Source organism: Seriola dumerili, unplaced genomic scaffold (genome assembly GCF_002260705.1).
Source record: "Seriola dumerili isolate Sdu_G_001 unplaced genomic scaffold, Sdu_1.0 BDQW01000230.1, whole genome shotgun sequence".
Taxonomy (NCBI): domain Eukaryota; kingdom Metazoa; phylum Chordata; class Actinopteri; order Carangiformes; family Carangidae; genus Seriola; species Seriola dumerili.
In genome coordinates, this window is record NW_019174485.1 from 3,687,967 (window position 1) to 3,711,984 (window position 24,018).

At 40.7% G+C, this 24,018-nt stretch overlaps 3 protein-coding genes across 5 annotated transcripts in view; all 3 read right to left on the reverse strand.

Moving 5' to 3' along the window:
- pnpla6 (patatin like phospholipase domain containing 6) overlaps positions 1–10,260 on the reverse strand; it is a 30,149-nt gene extending 19,889 nt beyond the window's left edge. For both annotated transcript variants that reach the window (XM_022755571.1, XM_022755570.1), the window contains exons 1-11: positions 10,232–10,260; positions 5,872–5,960; positions 3,179–3,232; positions 2,763–2,850; positions 2,585–2,667; positions 2,329–2,420; positions 2,069–2,209; positions 1,662–1,821; positions 807–887; positions 239–367; positions 3–83 (exon numbers count right to left, since the gene is read on the reverse strand). In XM_022755571.1, coding sequence (XP_022611292.1) covers positions 3–83; positions 239–367; positions 807–887; positions 1,662–1,821; positions 2,069–2,209; positions 2,329–2,420; positions 2,585–2,667; positions 2,763–2,850; positions 3,179–3,232; positions 5,872–5,919 — 957 coding nt within the window. In that variant the 5' untranslated portion in view covers positions 5,920–5,960; positions 10,232–10,260. The remainder of the gene's footprint in view (positions 1–2; positions 84–238; positions 368–806; positions 888–1,661; positions 1,822–2,068; positions 2,210–2,328; positions 2,421–2,584; positions 2,668–2,762; positions 2,851–3,178; positions 3,233–5,871; positions 5,961–10,231) is intronic.
- Positions 10,261–10,919: 659 nt separating this feature from the next.
- On the reverse strand, positions 10,920–14,529 carry LOC111229260 (ATP synthase subunit d, mitochondrial-like). 2 transcript variants are annotated; one of them, XM_022755512.1, is made up of 6 exons: positions 14,443–14,529; positions 12,957–13,107; positions 12,157–12,253; positions 11,631–11,702; positions 11,298–11,360; positions 10,920–11,180 (listed from the first exon to the last, which is right to left on the reverse strand). In XM_022755512.1, exons 2-6 carry the CDS (start codon positions 13,076–13,078, stop codon positions 11,049–11,051), a joined length of 486 nt encoding a protein of 161 aa, XP_022611233.1. In that variant the 5' UTR covers positions 13,079–13,107; positions 14,443–14,529; the 3' UTR covers positions 10,920–11,048. The 2 variants fall into 2 exon arrangements, with proteins under 2 accessions (XP_022611233.1, XP_022611234.1); XM_022755513.1 differs by having other exon boundaries at positions 12,957–13,095; positions 14,443–14,493.
- Positions 14,530–16,779: 2,250 nt separating this feature from the next.
- LOC111229468 (homeobox protein MSH-C-like) lies at positions 16,780–18,255 on the reverse strand. Its single transcript, XM_022755800.1, has 2 exons — positions 17,859–18,255; positions 16,780–17,192 (listed from the first exon to the last, which is right to left on the reverse strand). Exons 1-2 carry the CDS (start codon positions 18,253–18,255, stop codon positions 16,780–16,782), a joined length of 810 nt encoding a protein of 269 aa, XP_022611521.1.
- Positions 18,256–24,018: the final 5,763 nt, after the last annotated feature.

Genomic DNA, 24,018 nt, shown 5'->3' on the forward strand with positions numbered 1-24,018 from the left:
ACATGGCTGAAGAGCTCATTGGTGAGTCCCAGATAGTTGTGCAGGGCTAGGACTGTTACTCTTTGGAGACGAACCATGATAATCTGAACAGATACAACAGGAAGAGAATAGGAAGAGAGTCATTTGACATATCACATGCAAACAGACAGGTGACTTTATCGAAACCACTTCAGGTTTTTGAGTGCATACGTTTCAAGCCTATAGTAGAGGAAAACTAAATATACTGTATGTAACTCACCTGTACGACTCGCACCAGGCTCTCAGGGTACTTCTCAAATATAGAGAGGAAGGCCTCTACAGGTAATCGGAGAACAGTGGAAACCTCTGCAGCCCGTGCTGACACCGTTCTGTAAGGCTTCTGGTGGCCCTGCACACAAAGATACAACAGATTTGATACTTCAGAAAATTTTTATATTTTCCCAGTCTCTTTATGAAGTGAGTTTTTATAGACTGTAAATTTGTATTTGTTCGTGGACAAAATCAGAAATCTTCATTGTTAACATCATATCAACCTTCCTCATTTAAGACACACTTTGATGTTATACTGATTCCATCCAATTTATGCAAATACAACTAAAGATTAATGTATGGGTAATGTGTATGCCAGTGGATAAGGTTTGGTGAGTCAGCTGGTGAATGTGAATGATGTGAGGAGCAAGGAATTCGTGTTAGGCAATGAATAGACCCAACATCCACACCTCATTCCTGAAGGTGTGTGAATTATATGAATGTCCGTCTGTTGGGGAAACCTGTGTGGACAACCTCGTCTGTGCAGATTTGTGTGTGTGGCAAGGGGTGTGACCTACTGTGATGACATCCAGGATGCTGAGGAGGCTGTGGACGCTGTCTCCAGGGTAAACCTCCTTCACCACACTTTCTTTGCCATCCTAGAAGACAGAAATAAGCAGCAGTTTACATATCAAGCAACAGAAATTGTTTTATCACTAAATGTTTTTCTTGAGAACTTGAGAAATAAAACACACTAATATTGGCCGAAAAGGTGTAGGCTGAAGCTATAGCTTATTTCACCTACCCTCTCTACATAACGTTACATAAAACTGCAACCCTCTCACTAAAGGCCAATATATAGTCAGCGAAAATAGGAGTGAAAACAGAACAAAATCAACCAGAAAGAAACTTTTCACCACTCAAATTAGACACTGTATTATTTACAAACAAAAACTGAACATTGAAGAGAACATTAAAGGACCGCCTACACAACTGACATCCCGGACTTGTCTGTCACAGTCGGTTTGGCTAAAAACAACAACGCATAAGTGGTTATTTGCATATAGAGCGGGGAAGTGAGATCCAATCACATGTCCTCTGATATCCTCATTGAGACTTGTTAAAAGCCCCTTGAAACAGGCTTTAAGATACTTATTTGTCATTATGAGAGTAACCTTTGCTAACAGGCAGCCCCCCTAATGAGATTATCTGAGTCAAATGTTAATAGATGCTAATGATCTGTTAAAGCCTGAAATCCCACAGTTAAGCCGTTTGATAGATTTTCTTCCTTGCGTGCATTAGTTTGTATCAAGTTTTCACTATTACACATTTTAGACCATATAATCCGAAAATATAAAAACAAGTGTTATATTCATTAAAAATCTCAGGTAAACAGTATCAATGGGTATGCATGCACAAACAAGATTGCATACCATTCCAGTAAGGCACAATTCTAGTTTTCCATCCTGAACCACGTAGATGCTGCTGTCAGGCTGGCCAGGCCTGAAGACGTACTCCCCTTGTTGGAACTGCAGAAACACCATGTGTTTACACAGCTCAAGGAAGAGAGGCTTCTCAAAGTGACCCAGTACACTGCAGTCAAGGACAAAGGAGAGTTTAGTTGGTTAGGAGGTGAACACACAGCAGCCAACAGATGCACAAATGAGCATTGTACATACATACTGAAAAATGTAGGTTTTTTTAAGATCCGATTATACGCACTTCTAGGCAACCGCTTCACAGCAGAACCACACATCTAACACGCATGTGTGTAGGAGCATATTTTATTACTCGTGCAAATAACACAATCACACAAACATCACACAGAGGATGAACTTACCGAACATTTTTGAGCATGTAGAGCACCTCAGAGGGGAGGTGGGAGTTGGCCACATCAAATTCGGTGAGGTCCGCCTCCAGCACTGAGGGAGGGGGCTCCTTAGCCTGAAGGGTGGGCACCTCCTTCTTAAAGCGCAGGATCCTACACAAGTGAGAGACATGGATATAGTTGGATAAGATAAGGAGATAGGATAGTGTGCTAACTACTAGCTGCGCATGACAGTAATGGAAGTTGATGAGAGTGAGTTTTTTTAGATGTACTTTTTGGCAATGTTGAGCATCTTCTGCTTCTTCTTGAGGCGTGGTCGAGAGGAAGAGGATGTACCCACCAGGGAAGAGGTAGACTGGGAGACCTGTTGGGAAATACATTGGTTTAAACTATCCCCATGGTATTATCCTTGCATTACGTATTATCCTGGAAAGGCAGACATGAACCATGACTCACTTTGAGTCAGAGCCATAACTATCATTAGTGGCCTTTGAAATGTTTCCATTTCATGTCAGCAAACACACTCACTTTACGCATGATCTTTCGCCCATAGAACATGACTTTGTCCCTCTTGCGGAAGCGGTACTTGGGTGCCTCCTGAGCTTCTAGGTCTGTGAAATATAAGAAATTACAAATTAGTAAGTCCTCATTTTTCATGACTATCATTTTAAGTTCCCAGCACAAGGTGAGAAATGCATTTACTGACTTCGAAGCTGGATCCTCCGCAAGATAAAGAAGATGAGGATGGCGATGAGAACTATGGCGATGCCTGCACCAATCACCATCCCCACCATCTGAAGAGAAAAGAACAAAAGAGGAGGAGACTTGATGCGTATACAGGATCAAAGATTGCATAACAACAAAATGTAATTGCCTGTGCTGGCTGCAGCACAAAAATTATATTTACTTTAGTGTTTTAAAAAGTATAATTCATTATTTCATCTGCTTGCTTGTGCCCTCTGAACAATATTGATCAAAACTAAATTTCATATTTTCTAACTTAAGCAAAGATGAAACATGTATGGTAGTGATACAATTCCCTGCTGGAGTGACTCAACAGGAGCTAAATGAAAGCAATGAGAAAAGCCAAAATATCTCGATGAAACCTCATCGCACACTCACCATGCTCGTCTGTAGTTCCTCCTCCACAAATGTCTTGATGTTATTAAACCCGTCCTAATGTAAGAGAGAGATACAGAGACACATTACTAATCTGAAAGAGAAAAAAAGCATGCTAACTGCTTAGAAACTTGTCCGATGGCTGCTATACCTCCTTCAGTATTTTCAGACTAAAATGCTGTGTGAAGTTGGGCCTGAAAGCTTCAATTCCACTGAAGTGTAATGGAATGTGGGAATAAGGGATTTTGCCCTGGAGGCAGGAATGTCTGGCTATCAGTGCTTGGGAAACAAAAAGAGAAGAGAATGGAGATGTAGCATCTTATCTGACCTTCTCCAGGTTCATGCCCATGCATTTGGCTTCCAACTATGTTTCCCAGGCCTTTACTTCCACTTTCCACTCAGTCATAAACAGTATACCACACAGAGGTTTGCTGCTCTGTTCCCTATTTATAATAACTTGTCATAGATACAACTATTTATAGACTCAGTATTCCAGGTGTAAAGCTGTAAAGGCAACACGAGATCACATGAATGGGACAGATGGCACGATGGCACAGAGGCATAAAAATCCCATCAGGCTGGTCTCTTCTGGAGTCCACCAGAAAGGCCACAGTCTCCAGTTCACACTGTGCTGAATATCAGGACAAAGAGCTCCCCTAACTCCTGACTTACTCTAGTCAGGCTCTGAACAGGCATAAAAACATAGAGGGTGACCGGATCGAAATTGACTTCCACCACTGTGCGGGGTGGCTATATTCATTTCAATCACAGACATACTGTATGTTAGAAACAATATGATCTGCTGCTGTGGGGGGATGAAACTTCTCTATATATAGACAAGGTCCATAGACTGAGAAGAAGATATAAAGAAAACTGGTGGAGCTGGAAGTATGGAGTATGTGACTAAGCATGAAAGACACCACGAAATAAAAGAAAAAAGGATACACATATTTAAGATCAGGAAGGAAATGCCCTGGTGCATTGTCTTCACAAGACTAGGTATAAACTTAGTATATGGCTGGACTGTGTTTGGGTGTTTGCATGGTGTTATTTGTGAAAAAAAAAGGTTAAATGCTAATTTAACATGCCAGAATTAAATCCTCCCCTCAGGCTAGCCTCAGTTAGCCACCTAGTTAGTTTCAGAGCTCACCTGCTGGAGTAATCCTGACACACTAACACATCATAAAACCCCAGTCATCACGGGAAGATGCTGAATAACAACCATACCGACAGTGTGATAGAAGTGAGAGCACTTTTATGGTGCTTTCTCTGTGAATAATCCATAAACTCCAGACTGGGAGAAGGTGTTCTGTGCTTTCATATAATTCACTACAAAATCTTTAAATGTGTCTAGATTGGTTTACTGTCTAGACTCCAGCACCTGCTTATTCACATGAAACCCACTACACTTTATAATGCAATGATTTGCTGGCTAGCGAACTACGGTTGAAAGTAGCTGTACAAGATGGCGGACTTTACGCTGTTTACACGTAATGTTTATGCTCACTCAACTCTACAACTCACTCACTCAGTCACAGAGTGAGCAATGGCAGATACAGCGTTGGCCCATGCACAGTACACACAAAAACAAGTCGCTAAACAGAGGAAGATTAAAGGAACCTACTCAGAGTTAGCAGAGTAGTTTTACTTCTGGCTTGATTAAAGAGACTTTTATCACGCAAGTTCAGTAACATCAAACAAAGCACTTCTTTACTCATCAAAACTAGACTGTCAGTGCAGGGAGTGGAAACATCCTGTGGCCAAGATAAGGGTTTTTGTGTTACCTTGCGTGTGTGCGTGTGTGCGTGTGTGTGTGTGTGTTCCGCTAGCTAGCCATCAGATACAGTATTGTAAGAGCAAGAGTAACAGGGTTTTAGTGTTCTGGCTGACAGCCACTGGGACTACATGTCTGTTATCAGTGGTTATTGATTAGTGTTTGAGGAGCCAAGGGTTATTTGGCAGTAAAAGGCCTAAGATGGACACTAGGGATATTGAAAATGGGGCTGTAAGATGGTGAGTGCATAGGCAGCATGTGCACACAGAAATATACTTATGCTGAAGGTTTCAAGTGGTACGCAACAGAGTTTGTAAATCGAAGTGTAAGTGGGAAAGTGTTCATGTGTGCAGTTGTGTACAGCTTTAAGGCGATGGCTACAATATTGTCACAGACAGTTCCAGACAATGTATTGGTTTTTCTGTTCCATACGTTTAGTTATCTACAGCTTTGGTTTGAGTTTTGTTATTTTAAAAGTAGGGGAAGCAATGTTTGGTTGGAAACAAAGAGAAAGTTTACTGCAGTAAATAATGTAAATAATAATTTAATAACTTTGTTTCAAAGAGAAGCTCAAAATCCCAAATGACTCAGAAAAGGCTTTTTCATTGTTGGGATATCATGATCTATGACTGTGGCTGTTCGAATTATCATCTTTGTTACTATGAGCTGCTCTTGCACTGTGTGCTGCTCTTTGGCTGAAATTTGTGTAGTGTTATCATCACTAAACATATTAGCAAAGAGAAGTGGCTTACTGGCTATGAAAAGCTGCTGGTGGGTCACTGTGCCTTGTTCTGTGTAAGTCCACTTACCAACTCCTGATGGTATACTCATGTACCTACATTTACATATACTTGTATACCCAGGTTTTGATTGACTCCTTGTGTTTTATCATAATGCAAATAAATACAGTCAACAGACAAACCTCGGGGGTGTCTCCTTGGACCTCTTGTTCCGAGGTACTCTGTCCCATTGTAACCCTGTTTCTTCATAGGGATGGTCCATCAACGGCCACTGGAAACAAAGACGATGCATATTCAACAGACAGATATTTTAACATTTCACAGCAGGAAAAGCACGGGTATAATTAATAAAATAATGATGACTGTATAGTATTTCATTTTATTCCAATTAGGTGCTTCAGTTTCAGGGTTATGGTATTGTGCATGCTGGCTCACTGTCGCACTGTCATGGCTTACTGGGACACTTAAATAGAGCAGGGCAATTGTTAATGTTATTAGCAATGCCGGTTCTTTTTCTACTATGACAACCCAAAATATCAGCTATGAAAAAAGCCTCTTAAAGGCGAAAGGATGCCTATGTTCACACGTGCACAAACACATACAGAGATCAAAATCTTGTTCCTGACTTTTCAGCAGCATCTGTGGAAAGATGCCCACCTTACTTGTATGAACTTGACATCAATAAACATCCACTCATACCTCAGGACTCAGGAGTTTGTGCGTGGCTTTTCCCCCAACATCTGGCTATCAAGGCCTTTCTCATTCCATGTGAACTACAAAATTACCTCAGCTAACTTTTTACTATTAAGACAATGTCTTATTGTTACTATGGACACGCATGCACACAAACAAACAATAAACTGCTCCAAGCTACTGCAAAACTATTGAACAGAAACCAGCACATGTGGTTAAACGAGAAAGAGACTATATGAAGTTGTTAACACACAGCCTTGCCTTAGGGCAGAGAGGTCCCTTTGTAAACTGTGTGTATGCTCATCTGCTCTCTCCTTAAAAATGCTTGCCTGAATACTAGAATCAGAGAAGGATCAAATTATAGCATCCTACAGTAGCACACTGCCGAGGAGACTGGGCCAGGCTGTTGTCTCTGTCACATACACACAAACACAGCAGGCTCTCGAGATAACAGATAAAAACCTATCAAGATGGTAACCTCTTCCCCTCTTTTATCCATCCACCCCTCTCTGTTCACCTCCCTGTGGGATGATCTTCTTATTGTCCCAATAAATTGGAGCCACTTGTATTGGGGATTTAGACAGAACATTTAAGGCAACACAATATGATGAAAAGAAACCAAAGTGGAAAAAAGGTTTGTGGGAATACTTTTCATAAAACCTTTTTAATGTGTGAGCATGTCAATTCAATGTGTGTATGTTTGTTATTATGTGTGAACTTGTTTGTTTTCAACAGGATACAACTTGATGGCTTTACAAGGAAAGCTTTGGAAGATCAGAACGTTTTGTTTTTGAGAGTCCCTGAACTGCAAGTCTCTTGAACAAACTGCTGCATTAACAAAATATAGTATTTTTGTCTGATTTTAACTTCCTTCCCTTCAACTACTCCTCTAAACACTTACTGGGGGCAGTCGAGTATAACCACAATCCTCTGATGCTGCACACTAAGCTACTGCACTGAAGTAGTAATTCCTAAAGTTCACCCAGGCCAGCAGCATACCACCTCCCTGCCCACATCTGCCAGTACAGTCTGATTCAGCTGACACAGGCGTATGTGCTCTTGCTGGGATAACAAGCATCATTCACTGTCTATGGTCAAGTAAACAGCTATGCTAGCTTAGCTCGCTGAGGTCCACCGATTTCCAACTCCAAATCTAACGACTCTAGCAGAAAGCCAAGCTGGAGGGAGGGAAAACAAGCTGGCTAACAACACAGACTCTATGTTTGCTGAGGGCATACAAAGTAGGCTACAGCACAAGCATGAAGAAGCACATAAACAACCCAGCGTCTCATGGCTAATAGATAAAACTTCACAACCATTAGAGAAAAGGCATTACCACAAACAAAGGATAGACTGTAAATAGGCTTCTTTAAAATTCATGGCAGCGCTGATGCATTGTTTTCTTTGTAATTTAATGTATATAGATCAATTAATCATTTAGTCATGTAAGATCATAATATGTCAAAAACAATGACCATCACAACTTCCAATAGTCGAAGCTGACCTCTTCAAATGTCAAAACACTTTCATTATTTTTCTGTTGGCTAATCAATTAATCAGCTAATTATTTTGGCTCTAATCTATCTGAGGTTTGGTTACAAATAAAAACAACTATGTGTTGTGTTGACTGTGTTGACTTCTACAATTTGCACAACATATCTGCCAGTAATACCAGTAATGTGTTAATATTGTCCTGGCTACATATAAATTAACAACACATAGACTGGCATCAGCTGCATCTGGGGTCTAATGTATTTTCTTCTTAATCTATGACATCAGTGACTGGGAGGGGGTGGCTGAACTGCTATATTGATGAAATGCAATCAGTGAAAGGCTGAGGATGGGGTGTCATGTTACATGAAATAACCCTAAGGGACACACAGTTTCAAAACCAAAATATATAATCTTTAGCATTAATAATGACGATTCTCTGTTCAACACCCAGTTATAACATTAAATCGTGTGTCTATTAAAATTTCATCATGTGACTTGATTCCCCTTTATCTATATTTATTCATATATATTACCAATGGTGAAATACATTTGTAAATAATATCATAATGCTGCAAATCACAAAGGGAGTCAACTAATGGAAATGTGTGTTCACCTAACCTGCTACATGTCTGTCAAGTTAATATTAGCAAATTAGCCAGCCATAATTTGCAAGTCCTGACGCTGGCTTGTGGATTTGGGTATGTGACTGTTACTGTTGTCCCTAGTGCTGTAAAAAAACATTCTTAGCCCGTATCTTGTGCAGCAGCCTCTGTAACAGAACTTTCATCATTCCAAATACGAAAGTTGACCACAAGTTGTTGCTACACAAGACGCTTTGCCTCAGATCATCTATCTTTCTCTACATCGCCTTGTGTGTGGTAACAATGCTGTAAGAAAAGCACAGGCCTGCTATCCTCCAGAGATGAGACAGTAGCCAACCTCTAGTCTCCTAGCAGTGCCTCCCTCAGTGCAGGCCTACTCCCATTGTTCTCTGTGAACAATGAAGCTAGTGTTGACTCCACTGTCCAGGGACAGACCTGGGCTGATTACGAACACAACCATGTCTGTTTTCACCCGATGCAATACACACTCTAGGCCATGAGATTCACAATAACAATACTAGTCCATGAAATGTGTTTTAAGTATAGGCTGTATATAATGATACAGTTTTTATATACAGACTATGTTTGAATTAACATTAAGATGATGTGTAGCTGGAAGTTGTTTGACACAGAGTACACATATTAACATAACATACACATATTTTTAATGATTGTGAAAGATGACTGCTACAAAGAAACATGTCTTTGTTTATGAATGTGCAACTTTCAACAAAAACGTAAGCCAACTAGTTTGGAGTTGGTCTGTCACCTTTGACTTTGGAAGTCAAGCCAAACTGTTCAATTTCACTGTAAACTATACCTATTCAGAAACACTTCTTATGGTTTGGGAAAATAGACGTTTAAAAAAGGAAAATAAAATAAAATTAGCCCTAATACAAACGGCAGCAAAGTACTGACCAAGGTGAACTCAGAGGACGACATCAGCTCACATTTCCCTCCAGCCAAAATAGTTTTGCATATTTTGCACCCACATAGGTGTTGCCTTACTGACCTCTCGTGAAGCGCTTATGTTGTAAACACACCGGGCCGTGACCAGAATACTAAAAAGTAGAGTTTTCTTTCAACTAACCCCAAGCTGGTACAAAATTGAGCAAATTCACACCAGCAGAGGGTGTTTTGATGCAGAGGCGTACCGTTAGCTAACGGGTACATTAAGCCTATAGGTGACTGGCTAATACATTTAGTCAGGCCTTATTGTTTATACTCAGACCAGTGTGAAATGACTACCTTCCACTCGGAGAAACATTAAGCGTTTAGAGTCATAATAATAGTTGACTTTGGTTAAATTCGTGCGGTTGAAAACAACAACATGAGACAGCTCTCCGCCATCCAGGGCAGAGGGCACCAGGCTGACTGTCCCATCCATAACGTAATCTCTGCTGCTGGCTAACGCTGTCACTGATAATGTTAGCTAGCTGTCGAGTCGGCCGATGGCGGTTTACTGTGGTCATCATCACGTCCAGAAAGTGAAACAACTCCAAAGCATCACGAATGCTGAGGCGAAAATGGTTTGTGATGATTTCTTGTTTTCTCCTTTTGACCTCCACAAGAGTAATCTGACTAAGCTCTATGGTTATTGACACACTACAGCGGATAGCTCCTGTTTTCAACACCGGTTTACTCACCAGCGCTACGGGAAAACCCTCGGTAAACCACACGCCCGCCAGCTACAACATAGCATACTGGAAACATGGCACTAAATTATCCGTAGGCTTTTAAAAGAGACATTTACCTGAGCTGATGGTCTCCCGTCAATCGTCACTGACTGTCAAATAACATACAACGGAAATCATCTTTCATGAAGCCCCTCCTGTTTTACTTCTACAAGAACTCTGGCCAATCAGCAACCGAGACGCTGTAACGATGGGCCAATCAAAGCACAAATACGGATCGAGGCTCTGATATCCCACCCACTTTAATGTAAATATATATTCGGCGACCAATGAGGATTGAAGGATGCAGCCAGACGATTTATTATTGGATAACAGTAATTATTGACATTTTACGTTAACCGGTAAATGCAGACGAATAGTTGAGCACTTCTACATATGATGCTGCATTTCTGTTGAGATGAGTAAATATTCAACCTACAATATGTTAGTATGTAATTCAAGCTTTATCATTAACTCCGTGAGTAAGGTGATAATGTCAACTCTTTCATTTAACCCATCTCTGCTCAATGATATCTCAAAACTGCCGCTGATTGAATCAGTCTCACTACGACCGATTGAGTGCCCGCAGAATCACATTATCCTCAGGTAACACTTGTCTTCCGTTCTACAGTAGTTACAGATATCACCTGAGAAACAGTAGAATAACAATGATGTATGTCAAAATGTTAAAGAAAACAGTAGTTTCAACTACCGAGGGCACCCTTCAAATTAAAACTACAGCAACACCGCCCCCTCGTGGGCACTACCTACAATATCACTCATTTTATTATTCAGATACATACATTTTGTTCAAGTATTTATCAAATAAAGAAGTCATCAAATATTTCTCTTTAAAATACATATTTTTTATTGTGAGGTGACAGTCCAGTAATAGGATTACAGTTCGGCAATGGGCTTGTGGGGCCAGAAGGGATGTTTGACCTTGTCCAACTTTGTCTCGGGGAAGGTGTCGTTGAGGTCCTCGATGGTCATCTGATCGAAGGGGATCATGTTCTTAAATTTATCCAACTAAAAAACACACAAAACAGAACAGAATTAGGGAAAGAAAGAACAGTCCATTTTTAAATGCAAATTCCCTTGTGGTGTTCATGAGGTATTTAGCAACCAATGCAATTACAGTCTCACCTCTTGCTCATACTGAGTAATGCGAGCCTTTGATCCTTCAATGTAGGCTGCTGCATTTTTGTTCTGTTAAGAGAAAAGTGAAATAATTATATCTGGAAAATCAAAACAACAGCATTCCGGCAGTGGGATCTTTCTTCTGTGTATTTACAATATCTGTTTTAGCATTGAATTTTGTGATCTTTTGACAATTTGTGCACATTTGCAGTAGTTACAAATATATACATATAATATGACCAGGTTTTTTTGACATTCACAAAATTCAAGACAACAATTTTCATTAAGTTAAAGCTGAAATTAATGCAATGAATGGATTTGTTTGTTGTAGTCACTTACAGCCTCAGCCTCCTGTGCATTGATGGAGTTTGTCTGTGTGTCAACAGGCTCAGGGATCTGCAGGGCTTTGAACTGTGTGTAGGAGGAACATGAGTTACCAGTTAAAAGCAGACCAACAAATGTTGAAACTATCTCATGAAATGTCTATTAAATAAGATTATTGTTGCAGAGGGCATCCTATGTCTTGCCGATTGATACAAAGGAAATCAAGCTGCATACAATTATTCCCTAGTATTGACACCATCAAAGTTGTTCAAAATGACCTGATAAGATTTGTCTGTTAGATTCGTTAGATTCTTGCCTCGACAATGGACTCCAAAAGATTCTTTCCACACTGAATTTACAATTTATTTGGATTTGGAAACATTCTAACACTATTTGGAAAAGTTTCACAGTAACTGGATGCTGCTATAAAATCAAAATACCAACAGTTTAAGTAAAAGTTATTATTCAGTGTCAGAAGTGGGCTTCTAAACCCATGCCTCGCCGGGTGCATACATAATGCTCCCACAATGTTTGAGCTCACCTTCTTCTCAAACTCATCAACCATCCCGGCTTTGGCCACTGCGCTCCTGTAGTAACTCCAGTCAATGGCTGCAGGAGTTTCGGGCAGGGAGGTTAGTCTGATATTAGGAGAGAAGATGAAGTTTGAGTAGTAAGAAAACTATGAACACCACGAAAGAGTCAAAGGAATACCAAAAGTTAACAAGACTGAGCCAATGTGTCCAAAAAAATAAAAAAATAAGTGTGTGCAAGCTTAATACTCTAGAAAGATGATCAACTTTCAAAGAGACCACTTAATAGCCCATTCAGTTTACTGATAGTGAGAACCTGATAAGATACAGTGAAGAAAGAAGCAAAGAATAAACCAACAGGCACTCACATGCATGCCCCACTGTGGCGAGCGCACCTAATCAATCTGTCAAACTATTTCCTAAAAATGTTCAAGCAAACTATCCATAATTAACCACTGACAATTGCCCTGATGAGAAGAAAAAAGACCATCCACACACAATGAACTGTACCCTGCAAATAAAGAAATCCGAGTGGGCAGATGGCCTTATATTTATCTTTCAACTTCTAGCAAAGCCTCTCAGCCAGATGAGCGACACTTGTGCTCCATAGCTCTGATAGGTCCCATCCTCATTGCATGGAAGATAATTTCACATGAGACCTCTTACGTTAATGTTGTCTTACTTATGATCAGTAAACTACTGATATTTAATTGCACTACTGAAAGCGGAAGTGAAATTCCCATGCTAAAAGACATTAGTTGATTTATCTTGACCATTTCTTTCTAAAACCTGTAGATGGTGTATAACTAACTTGGCAGAGATGGCATCACTGCGAGTCTTCAGTGCATTGAACATGGCCCTCTGGTTCGGTGGAATCCGCTCGGCAAAAGCCACCCAGTCAATGGCCTTCAGGGCAACACGACGACCTGCCATCCTGACTGTCTGAGAGGCTGAGGAAAATTCTGTTCAGTCCAGACAAACCCAAAATGAAGAACATCACAATCATCCAGCTTACATTTGGCTGAAAATTATTTTTTTCTAAGGATAAATATGTTGTCAGGTTATACACACACTCTTTCCATGGTTTATGGTCTAAATAATGTTCAGTTTTGATTGAAACTGTGGAAGAACGTTTGCCAAAAGAAAGAAATAAACTCAAGGTCCACTTCCTAGCTGTTTGAGTTCACTTGTCAAACTAATGTTTCAAAGGTCAAGACTGAACTTTCACACTTAACGTTGTAGTGATCAATAGATCTTAGTTCATCTTTACAGTGATTTTGGATGATGTAGATGTTGATGAATTGTATTGTAGTTTTTTCTATTATTTTGTCCACAACATTTCTATCAATGAGGGTTTTCTAAATATTATAAACACCTCTCAGTATAATGCACTGCAATTTGACAGCATCAAACCCTTAGATTGAATCAACAGCTAAGTTTTATCACAAAGTGAACATTATAACCTTGATGAAGGAGGATTTATTGCACAGATTATTTAAATTGTATTAGTTTTGACTAGGTACACCTAATAAACCACAAACAGACTGTATGTGAACAAGGTTATATGTAACCACTGTTACTTCAGCATTTCAATGACAATATATGAGTGTGTGATGTCATAATGGAGATCCACCTCTGCATTTACATGTTATTTATACTATGTAGTGATATACATGGAAATACATTTACATGTTGCTAACACAATGATAACATATACATGACCTGACGAAAATGTTATTTAAAAAAAAATATGACGCGTAGAGTTAGCCTAGACAGACAACAGAAGATGTGTTCACCTCCTATTTAATGCACTTTGAGATGTAATTTTATAATGCATTAACTCAGTTCACCGTTAATGATGGATTCCAGGATTACTGTCGCATGATGAGACACTATTAAATCTTTGTTAAACCAAACATGAATGCAGCGCAGTCACTTTAAAATAAGTGCCAATAAACACTATTCGACCGCAGGAGCTATATGGTAAAGCTGTTTTAATATAGAGAGTAAAAACATACATTTGGCTAAAAGTGATCAATGACAGCAAGTCCTTGACAATTTGTTCAATTCAGGACCGCTGCAAAGCCAGCTAATGGTAGCTAGCAATGTTAGCTGGTTAGCCAAGGTCAGAGAAATCTGTCTGTAACGCCAGGGTTTTATAACACGGAGAGAACGTAGAGTTCACATTTTCATCGCATGCACAATAATAAATGTGTAGGCTGAGCAAATAGTCATTCAAAGTTTATTTATTAATATATGTTCTGTCTATCAATAGCCCGCTCCGCTAATGTACTCACCTCGCTGTTCCAAGAGCTTTCTGTGACAGGACGGAAGAGCGGAAGTAATTCTTCTTCTTCAGGCCCTGGAGCGGCAGCGAGGCCGAGAGCGCCCTCTGCAGGACGGACAGAGCGCCTGCAGTGATCGGTAGCGTCAGAGAGGTCTGACGCTACAACAGGCTACATCTGCAGCTTTCTTAACCTTATATCTGCACTGTGTGCTTCACTGTAGGCTTATATCTGACACAGTGCTTTAATGGGAAATAGTGATGCAAATATACCCTTTAAACTAACTACAAGTCACGTTTGTGGAATTTTATTTAGAAAGGAGTCACATGTTTGCTCTAAGTGGGGGCAGAATAAGGACAGCGAAATAAAAATGGGAAAATAATAACAATAATTTTAAATAATAATGTTGTCCAATACTGGCTTATATAATTACTATAAAAAACTAACAGCCTAACATACGGAGTGAAAGTGTAGTCCACAGCAGTGCGTGTCAAGTGTAGGCAAATAATCGGACACAATCAAATACATTACTTTTAAAATCGTCAGGGCCATCAAAAATGATTTCCCCCGGTTTTATTGAGCTGTTAATGTGTACTCATCTCACGATATTTCTGAAACTTTATGTGTGGCATGGTAGGTTCCATAAGTGCCCATATTTGCGTTATATCTGACTTAGTTGAAATAAGCTGATTGTTTTGAAGTGTTTTCATTTTTTAACTAGAGAGTAGGTATGTATGTGTAGGCTCAAGCGTCCGTTTCTTTGCGTTGGTTTTCAACACAACTGTCAAATGGCAAGATAGCCTACTGTGTGTTGGATTAAAATATTCTCAAGCTGCTGTGTGGAAATGTAAAAGAAACGTGTACTGTCCCAAGGAAGACCTGAAGAATGTGTCACACAATTGTGGTTTACCGAAATTATCTCATTACTTTTCGACTAAAAGCTACCGAATTATTTACTGCCTAAGTAATTTATACTCCATACGCTATTTTGAATTAAACCCAGGCAAAGACAATGACAGAGCATCGGAAAGAAATTCCATGATTCTTTGGACATTTTCAAATAATATAATAATAATTAGGCCTAAGCAAATGCATGCCAGAGGTTTTTGGCAACAGTGGTTGAGTTTTGATATGCTTACCAAGGAAATATTTCTTTAAAAAAATACACAAACAACAACCAATAAATGAACAGTTATCTGTAGATTACAATAATCTATCCTAACATAGCCTATATATGCTACCTTTTTAAATATATCAATATAAGTATTATATATTTCTTGGAGAAGCACCATATAAACCTCCAGACTCCTGACTCCCAGACTCATTGATGAGACCTAAACAAGTAATTATTTATCTAGGAAAAACAGTGAAACTTTCAGACGTTGTATAATGTTTATTTACTAAAAATCAGTCTTTACAAGTAACTGAACATTTAGAAAGGGAGATGTATGTACACAGTACAGATACAAAGATATTCAATAAATATCACTTTTCCTGCTGCTCTTCAAGCAAGGCTGCAGGGCTTTATGAACACTACACATTTTATTTACATTTACAGCAAAATCCCCCAAGGAAATCTATTATCACTCCCACAAAGGCCACGTTGAGAGTAAAAGAGAATCTAATACATGTGTTTTCTAAAATATAATTTTGCTCCATGTTTACAAAATATAGAAAATGTGAAAGGAACCGCTGTAAGGAAATACAAACATTCAAATAGCAAGTCTGGAAAACTGCAGTTTTACCCGATGATGACAGAAAACAGTCAATGCTGAATGAGCAGAAAAACTTCAAGTGATACACTGGTCTTAAGGCACTGACACCGTTTAAGTACTTTTCTGTTGCTTTTAAGGATTTTTTCCTCCGCTTCAGTAGATTATTGCCTCCATGTCTGGACACTCTTTAAACGTCCAGTTTCACAAACTACTGCGGAGCACGGTGGATGGACTGCAAAGAGATATTTAAGGCATGTCGTTTAAAAACCTGACATTTACATTTGGAGTGTTGCCTAAAAAGGCCTGCGAATCCACAAGCCACAGCACTGGACACGATCTCAAAATGAGGACAGTAAGTGAAAGCACTCAGTCCGATTACGCACACACAGTTGTTTATCAAAAATGTGTCTGAAATTTTATTTGTCATAAATTCTGGAGGTTAGAAATTTTTTTTATCTAAACTCCAAATTGGAAATATATAAAATGGTTCTTCAGGATGTAAATGAAGACGCACCATCCTCATTCGCGTATTGCAACCAGAAGACATCTTTGTTTTCTCTTAAAATCACACAGACACACACACACACACACACACACACGCACACACGCGCACACACACTTAAACACAGGACTACTAAGACAAATAGTACATCCCATAAGTAACGGGTCCACTGAACAGTCCTGGGACCGGCAGACTGGGCCTCGGAAAGGCATTTGACGGGCCCCATGTTGGAGAGCCCATGTGCGCTCCGATAGGGAACGGCAGCGCGAAGGCGGGCAGGACAGGCTTGGAGGCCAGTTTAAACTTTTCCAGCTCGGCCTCCTGCAGTCTCTTGGCTTTGGCCCTCCTGTTTTGGAACCAGATTTTGACCTGAGTCTCCGTCAGGTTGAGAGAGTTGGAGAACTCGGCTCTCTCGGCGATGGAGAGGTACTGCTTCTGGCGAAACTTGCGCTCCAGTGCCAGCAGCTGAGAGGTAGTGAAGGGTGTGCGAGGTTTCCTGTTGTTTTTGTGTTTCCTTAAAGTACACTGAGTTGGACTGGAGCTGCCTGTTAGAGAAAAAAATGCAAAGAAAAATAGTTGAGGTCAGATTAAAATGAAGCTTGATCATCACAGCAGGAGAACATATGAACATTTAAGAATAAAGACAAACATGATGCCGCGGCAGTAAATAGGCTTTATTATATTTTGTAGTTGACTAAAAAGGTGCTCTGTCAACCTGTGCCAGAAACTGATCACTTTCAGTCGTGCCATCATGAGATTCAGGGTTTAAAAACATTAGCATCATCAGATTTAATATCTGCTTGCATATAGGATATTACCCGCATAAGTAGGTACTGTATATTTAATGTATCAAGAATTATACAGGCTAAGAATACCAAAAAAAATCTGGCAAAGAAACAATGTAGCAACCACATATGCGCTTCACATGCAAAGTGGCACAGCAGTCTCTCATACTGTATCTGCAGTTTGCTAGACATTAAGGCCAAAAGACAAGACAGAAAACTGACGCACAGTCTCTGGAGCGATAGGACAACATTAACATTACTGTGACACATCAGGGACATTACAGTTTTGTGTAACCATAGCCAAATGCCATATAGGTAGCCTATTCTTGCAGCCCCTATTATTGACAGTAAAAATGATGAATAAATGCAGTGTGTCCTTGTTTGGGAGCTCACAAAACTCCGGTAACAGCGGAGGGACGGACTTACGAGGAGGAGTAGAAAAGGAGGACGTCTGGAACCAAGTGCTCTGATCTTTCTCACAAAACTGCGGACTGTCCTCGCTGGAACTACTGGAAACACCCTGCGAGCTCTCCGCGGGGATCTTACTCTCCGCGTAAAAAGTCCTTGGAGAGAACTGCGCGCCCTGCCCCGCCACGGGCTTGGGCAGCACCAGAGCTAAATCTGAGGGGGAATAAGAAGTCCGACAGGTGGTCTTCTTGGAAATCAACGACTCAACGCTAAACGGGAGGCTGCTCCGCTGCAGTTTGTATCCTTTCTCAGTGGTCATGTCTTTCGGCTGAAGTTCCTCTCCCTCCGTGTCCGTCTCCTCTTTTTGATGAAGCTGTTTGGCGTCTTGGGACGGCGACCCCTGCACAGGATTCATCACGATACAAGGGGATGGGGCCATGCACCTCCGTGTGGCCCGTTCAGAGGAATGGAGTTGCCGAGGTGTACAGTGTCCAATATGCGTCTGTGCTCTGTGTCAGCGGTGCCCAGTAGCTTGTACGCGCTGGACGGGGTCGTCTATAAAAGGACAGGGGCTGTCCCCCCTCCCCGTTCCCACCAATCAGCTCGTGAAGTTGGCCTCGTGACGTCTGCGAGTGCGGTTTTGATTGGCCAGCTGCCTTTGAAGGGAACATCAAGAGGCCTTTGAAAGGAAGGAGAAGTTAATCATACAGACCCCATGCGGCGCGCGGCTATTGATGGCTCTCACAAAGTAGCTTAGACCAATTTTAGCGCAATTAACCAGTGGGGAGGACTCTCTTGACCATTTACATCCAATAACCGGCCACTCTATCGGTACTATCCGCGGAATTATTCTCCTACTGTAAAGCTGAGAAGGAACTAAGGAGTCATGTCAATATCAAAGTGATACCTTTATCAAAGCAGACAGAAAAGATACAGAGAAAACGTTCAGATATTTCAAACCCATATTAAAATCTAACATTAGAATTTACATTAGGAAATAAACAGGGTGCATCCAATAAAGGAGTAAAATAATGAAAATGAAAATGACCGCAAATAAGGAAACGCGCAGCCAGGGTAGAAATTGGTTAGGTAGCCCGTGAGTGTTGGTCACACAGCATTACTGCAATTTAAGGCCTGTCATGAGCTCTTCTCGCTTCACAATGGCCTCAGTTGAGAAGCAACAGGCGTTTTCTTTCTCCAGGTCATACTATTTAATAAGCCAGACAAGTTGTGTTTTGCAAGGCGCCAGGCTCGGCAGGATCAAAAAGGAAGATACCTCGGGGAGAAAAGGCAACGGTTAACTCCACTTAACCAATTGTCCTCCAAATATTTCATAGTCCACTGCATGGAGCTGCTAGGAAGCAGGCGCTGACAGTTAACTGTTTCATGTCTAGTCTGAGGTCGGTGACAGCCCGTTTGATTTAATTTTGACATATCTTATTAAAAAATGATCAATAATTTAATATTTCTAACATCATCACAGTCCAATGGCAGCAGGAGAAAAATAAGTCCGGAAATAAATCAGTCGAGATAAATGTGAATTTATTTGAATTAATAGTGGGATGTCTTTTTCTTTATTATTATTGTGCTCAGCAATTAGCATTAACAGTATATCATCTGCCGTAATTACTACAGCTCACTTACAATGATAATTACTTATCAAAACCACAGTGTAAAATTCTACTACGGAGAAAAGTCCTGCATTCAAAATTTCACTATAGTAAAAGGTAGAGGAGTAGGCCTATGCCCCTCAGCAACATGTACTCAAAGTATCAAAGGTAAAAGTGCTCTTTATGTATAATGGCCACGTTCAGTGTTACATTGTCATATTTATTACATTAATGCATAATTATTATGACCCCTAGCCCTCAAACTAATGTTACCTACTCTATATACTGTTAAGTCTATAATCATATTTTAGCAGCTGATCATGTTTTGTAAATAATCTGTTTTGCACTTAATCTGCAAAGCACCCAGTAACTAAGACCCATGTAGTGGAGTAATAAGTACAATACTTACCTGTCAGGTGCAGTGAAGTTGAAGTATAATGTTACATAAAAATGAAATATACAAGAAAAGAAAAATACCCTAAAAATTGTACTGTACTGAGAAAATGAAATTTGCACTTTTCCACCACTGTCTGTAGTCCACTTCTTTTTTTCATATTAATTATTTCCCTCCGAGAGGCTTATCACTTTGCAATGGGAGACATAAACTCCCCCAAACTTCATGATTCATAATCTAAATTCTTCCCTTTCAACGTGTTCGGGCAGCAAGGTTCGGCCTCCTGGACTTCATCAGTCCAACCCAACACAAGACCCCACTGAGAGCTCCACAATCATCAACTCTATCCAGTGTTAGCGGTTAATCCAAGAAGCTAAGATCACCACTTTTCCACCTTCTTTTATGCCACCGAATGACTTTATTAGCCCCCTTCGTGCTTATTTGCTTTATTGGATGAAACAATGAATAATTAACCTAATCAGACTTGCCTTGCTCAGTAACCACAAGTAATTGGTTATGTTTTACAGCCCCATCACTCAGCACATGACAGTCACGCAACTGAGATAGTTAAACGACAAAAAAAAAAACACAATTGTTTGACTGATGAAATACTTATTTGAGATCACTGATGGTTGGCCTCTTGACAGCCCTCAGGTGCAAAGAATAATTTACCCCTCATCAAGTGAGAGGCACGACTTTTGCCTGATAATTTAGTTTGAGTAAATCCTGATGTTGGGTCTGTTCCTTCATTTCCTATCTGACAAAGCCAGCCCTCTGTCTCCTCACACAGCGGGGGCCTCTCGTCACCCAGCTGGTTTGGGTTTAAATCCCAGCGATGGTGTACCCCTTCCCTCTATCTCATCTCCATAGTGTCGTGCAAAAAAGGGATGAGAGTCGGCCCTGTGGAGTGCACAGACTCATACGGACATTCATCCGATACAGGTACACCCAGAGATAGATCTACACAAGAAGTACAGTTACCTCTCCTCCCCTGGTGTTTGGTCCAGTGTATTTAGCTTCGGGCCCCCTCTCCCCTACCCCAAAAGACATTTCTGTAACAGCATGCAGGCGAGTGAACTGTGTCAGAAGGTGTTAGTGAGTTTGAAAGCAGATCTGTCCTTTCAAGGTCGGTGCAAGCGCCATGGGAAGCACTTTCCCGTCAGCTGGCACCAGAAATGAAAACTTTTTCACATGTATGTGCGGGGGCCAATACTCTCATGCATCGATGAAACCACTTAGGCAGTTCATAAAAGTGCACGGGCCAAGTGGCGACACGACAAGCTACGTGAGAAAACAATTTAATATGCTTTTAAGTTGATTCTCATGTCACACATTTGTTTCCCTGGCCTGAGGATGATCCAGTCAATCTCTAAATGATGTAGAGACTGAGCAGCAGTTGATGAACTCAGACTTTGTGGGAGTCCAGGTGAGCTGGTGTCCATCCTCCATCAACAATGTGTGAATTCTCCACTGTAGTGAGGCTCACTGACAAACAAACAGATCATTTAGGGGAGTGAGCGAGCTGTGGAACCCAATCCCTGTGAGACGTGTCGACAGCGGCACAAAGACCTGTAGCTACAGGCCTCAACGAGAAGGACACTTTGCTGACACGACATGAGTGCAGGGAAGATAGGGACAAGTGAGTGTACTATTCTCAGCAACATCCCGGCATCACTTTGCCCTCACTTTTTTTTTTTCTTTTTTTTTTTGTCTGAAATCGGCAGGAGGCTCAAACGTTGTGGAAAAGTTGCTCAAGACGTTAACACACATCTGCAGGAAAATTTAGGAGCAGTTAACGATCTATCTTACCGTGTATTATTTTCATTTGGTCTCTGTCAACACCTTGACTCGCTCGCTTCCCTCACATAAGGTGACCAGCATGGCACTCGTCATTTAACAGCAGTTTAAATAGCAGCTCTTTGGGTTGCTCAGTGCTGTGGAAAAATATCTTTGACCTTTCATTTGACTTAACAAGTTGATCCAATCCACATCAGACTGGCTTCAAGCCTGCACTTAAACGCTGGTTTGACATTTTCTGCCAAAGCCACTTCCTCTTGTGGCATCAGAGTGCTCTGTGTTTGAATGTCGGGTAATGAGGGAAATATACTTGCCATGCTGAAGCGAATGAAGCAAATTGCCTTCATCATGGCTTTTCTTTTGGACTGTAAAAAAGCAATCAAAGGATGGAGTGTCCTGCGGCGTCATAGCTGCTGTTTTTGACTCAAACCTAAACACAACAGGGTTTATTTCATTTGTCTGTGGTGGTGGAATTTGCATTTTGAACTCAAGCTGAAATTAATGTTTGCTACTGATGGCTACATTTTTAAATAACATCTTTAACGCTGTTCCCCTTTCTGGTGTCTTCAAAAGCAGATGTTTTCGTTGAGAGGGTTCCTCCTGAGCTCTGCTGCCAATAGAAATTGTTCAGAAGAAAAACCACAAGAGGTGACAATGCAGTTGGCAATTTCGTCTGGCTTGCCGTCGGCCATAGAAATCCACATTCTTGAGGAAAGTCTAGAGACAATGCGAGTGGGCGAGTTAGGTTGAGGACTGGAGATGAGGAACTCTGTGTGGCTACTCTGTGGTCTCATTCACAAACCGAAGAATGTCGCCACAATCTCATACGCTCTTAGCAGCCAAAACTGTGATGCAGTGTATTTGAAAAAAAAAAAAGAAAAAAAAAGAAAAAGAAAAACCAAGGCAGCAGCATCAATTTTCTCTTTTACTGCTGGCTTCAAATCGCAGTGAGGCCAAAACCAGTAACTATTGTATAAATTACAGCAATTTGGTACACATTATATGAAATCTTGTCTTTTTCACGTCATAAAAATATATTAGCTGGTATTTAAACTATGTGAGGAAAAATAGAAAATTTGTTGCAAGGAATTTTCTTATTTTGTTTCATTTCATCATAAGATTTAATGAGACTGTAACTGAGATGATCTTCATGGTTGAATGCGGGGAAATTCACAGTACTCACATTGTCAAATTCCTTAAAATTAATAATTTGCAGATGTAACCCTTTGTTGCAGAAAAGAAATGAAAACAAGAATCATTATCACAATAATGACAAGCACAAGTTCCACTTAATATATTTTTTACAAGGAGAAGTCTTGATATCACATGCCTAAATGTGGCACAGTAAGTATTGTTTTCTTTAGAGAATTGGTTCCAGTTCTGAAGCTCTGAATACCAACTCTTTCATAAAATTTAAATCATGTTATTTGTTGCAGGACTTGCATTTTTTAAATTTACTCAGACCATAACTTCCTCTAATTATTAGTTTCAGCCCTCATTTCTTCATCGAACTCATCATATAAATCTGTTGTAAGTGGATGAAAGCACCACAGATCCAAATTGGCAATGCTTGTCTGATAGTAATAATGTTATTGCATGCATCAAAGGTCAGAACAAATGTGCGTGTTTGAATGTCCTGAGATTACAATTTCAAAGTCCTCCCCATGAGAAGTCGAACAATGGAGAGGGTGGGAAGTTAAAAAAGCGGGGTCTCTTTCAAATAAACAAGCATGGGTTGATCCTGAATAGGGCTGCTACCGAGCAGCCGGATTGGTTCTCAGAAGATCGAGAGCAGGGAGTGAGCAGGCTCTCCTCCTCCTCCTCCACCGGTTCCCAAACAAACTGATGTAGTAAACACAGACAACCTGATAGAGCCTCACAACTGTAATTTAGCACTTTGCTCCATTTCTTTATCCTAGCTTTTATCTCTTCTGTGCTCGCCTTTCTCTCCTGCTGAACAGAGCGTGGACGGGAAAGTAGATGGGGGGTAAGAGCTCCCCTTTTTTGTGCTATTGCTTAATGAGCCTGAAAATACAATTGCAGTGTTCTGACTGTGAAGGTAGCCTGCAGGCTAGTGTAAATTAGCAGCGCAAGGAAGCCCAGAGGGTTGAGTCTTGCTGAGCGGCCAGAATAGAGAGGTGTGGGGAGAGGGGAAAATCCTGTTAGGGCAGTGCATGCGGAGGAATCACGGTGCATTTTCGACCCGACTGGAGCCGACAGGGACACTTGTTGCAGCGGCGAAGCCCACATCCATGGCAATCTCACTGCTGATGTGTGAGATTTATTGAGACTGCACCACAGCCATGAGTTCTGGCATCCATTATGTGAGATGTCAGTTGTTTGTCACATTTCAAACCCATAATTTCAGTCAGTTCCA

Excerpts from the sequence above, each read along its gene's own strand:
- LOC111229260 (XM_022755512.1), bottom strand. The coding sequence starts at position 13,078 with ATGGCAGGTCGTCGTGTTGCCCTGAAGGCCATTGACTGGGTGGCTTTT. Across the intron at positions 11,361-11,630 it reads ATGCACAGGAGGCTGAGGCT|AACAAAAATGCAGCAGCCTA; the intron begins GTAAGTGACTAC and ends TTCTCTTAACAG. Across the intron at positions 11,181-11,297 it reads TTACTCAGTATGAGCAAGAG|TTGGATAAATTTAAGAACAT; the intron begins GTGAGACTGTAA and ends TGTGTTTTTTAG.
- LOC111229468 (XM_022755800.1), bottom strand. The coding sequence starts at position 18,255 with ATGAATCCTGTGCAGGGGTCGCCGTCCCAAGACGCCAAACAGCTTCAT. Across the intron at positions 17,193-17,858 it reads CTCCTTTTCTACTCCTCCTC|GCAGCTCCAGTCCAACTCAG; the intron begins GTAAGTCCGTCC and ends TTTCTCTAACAG.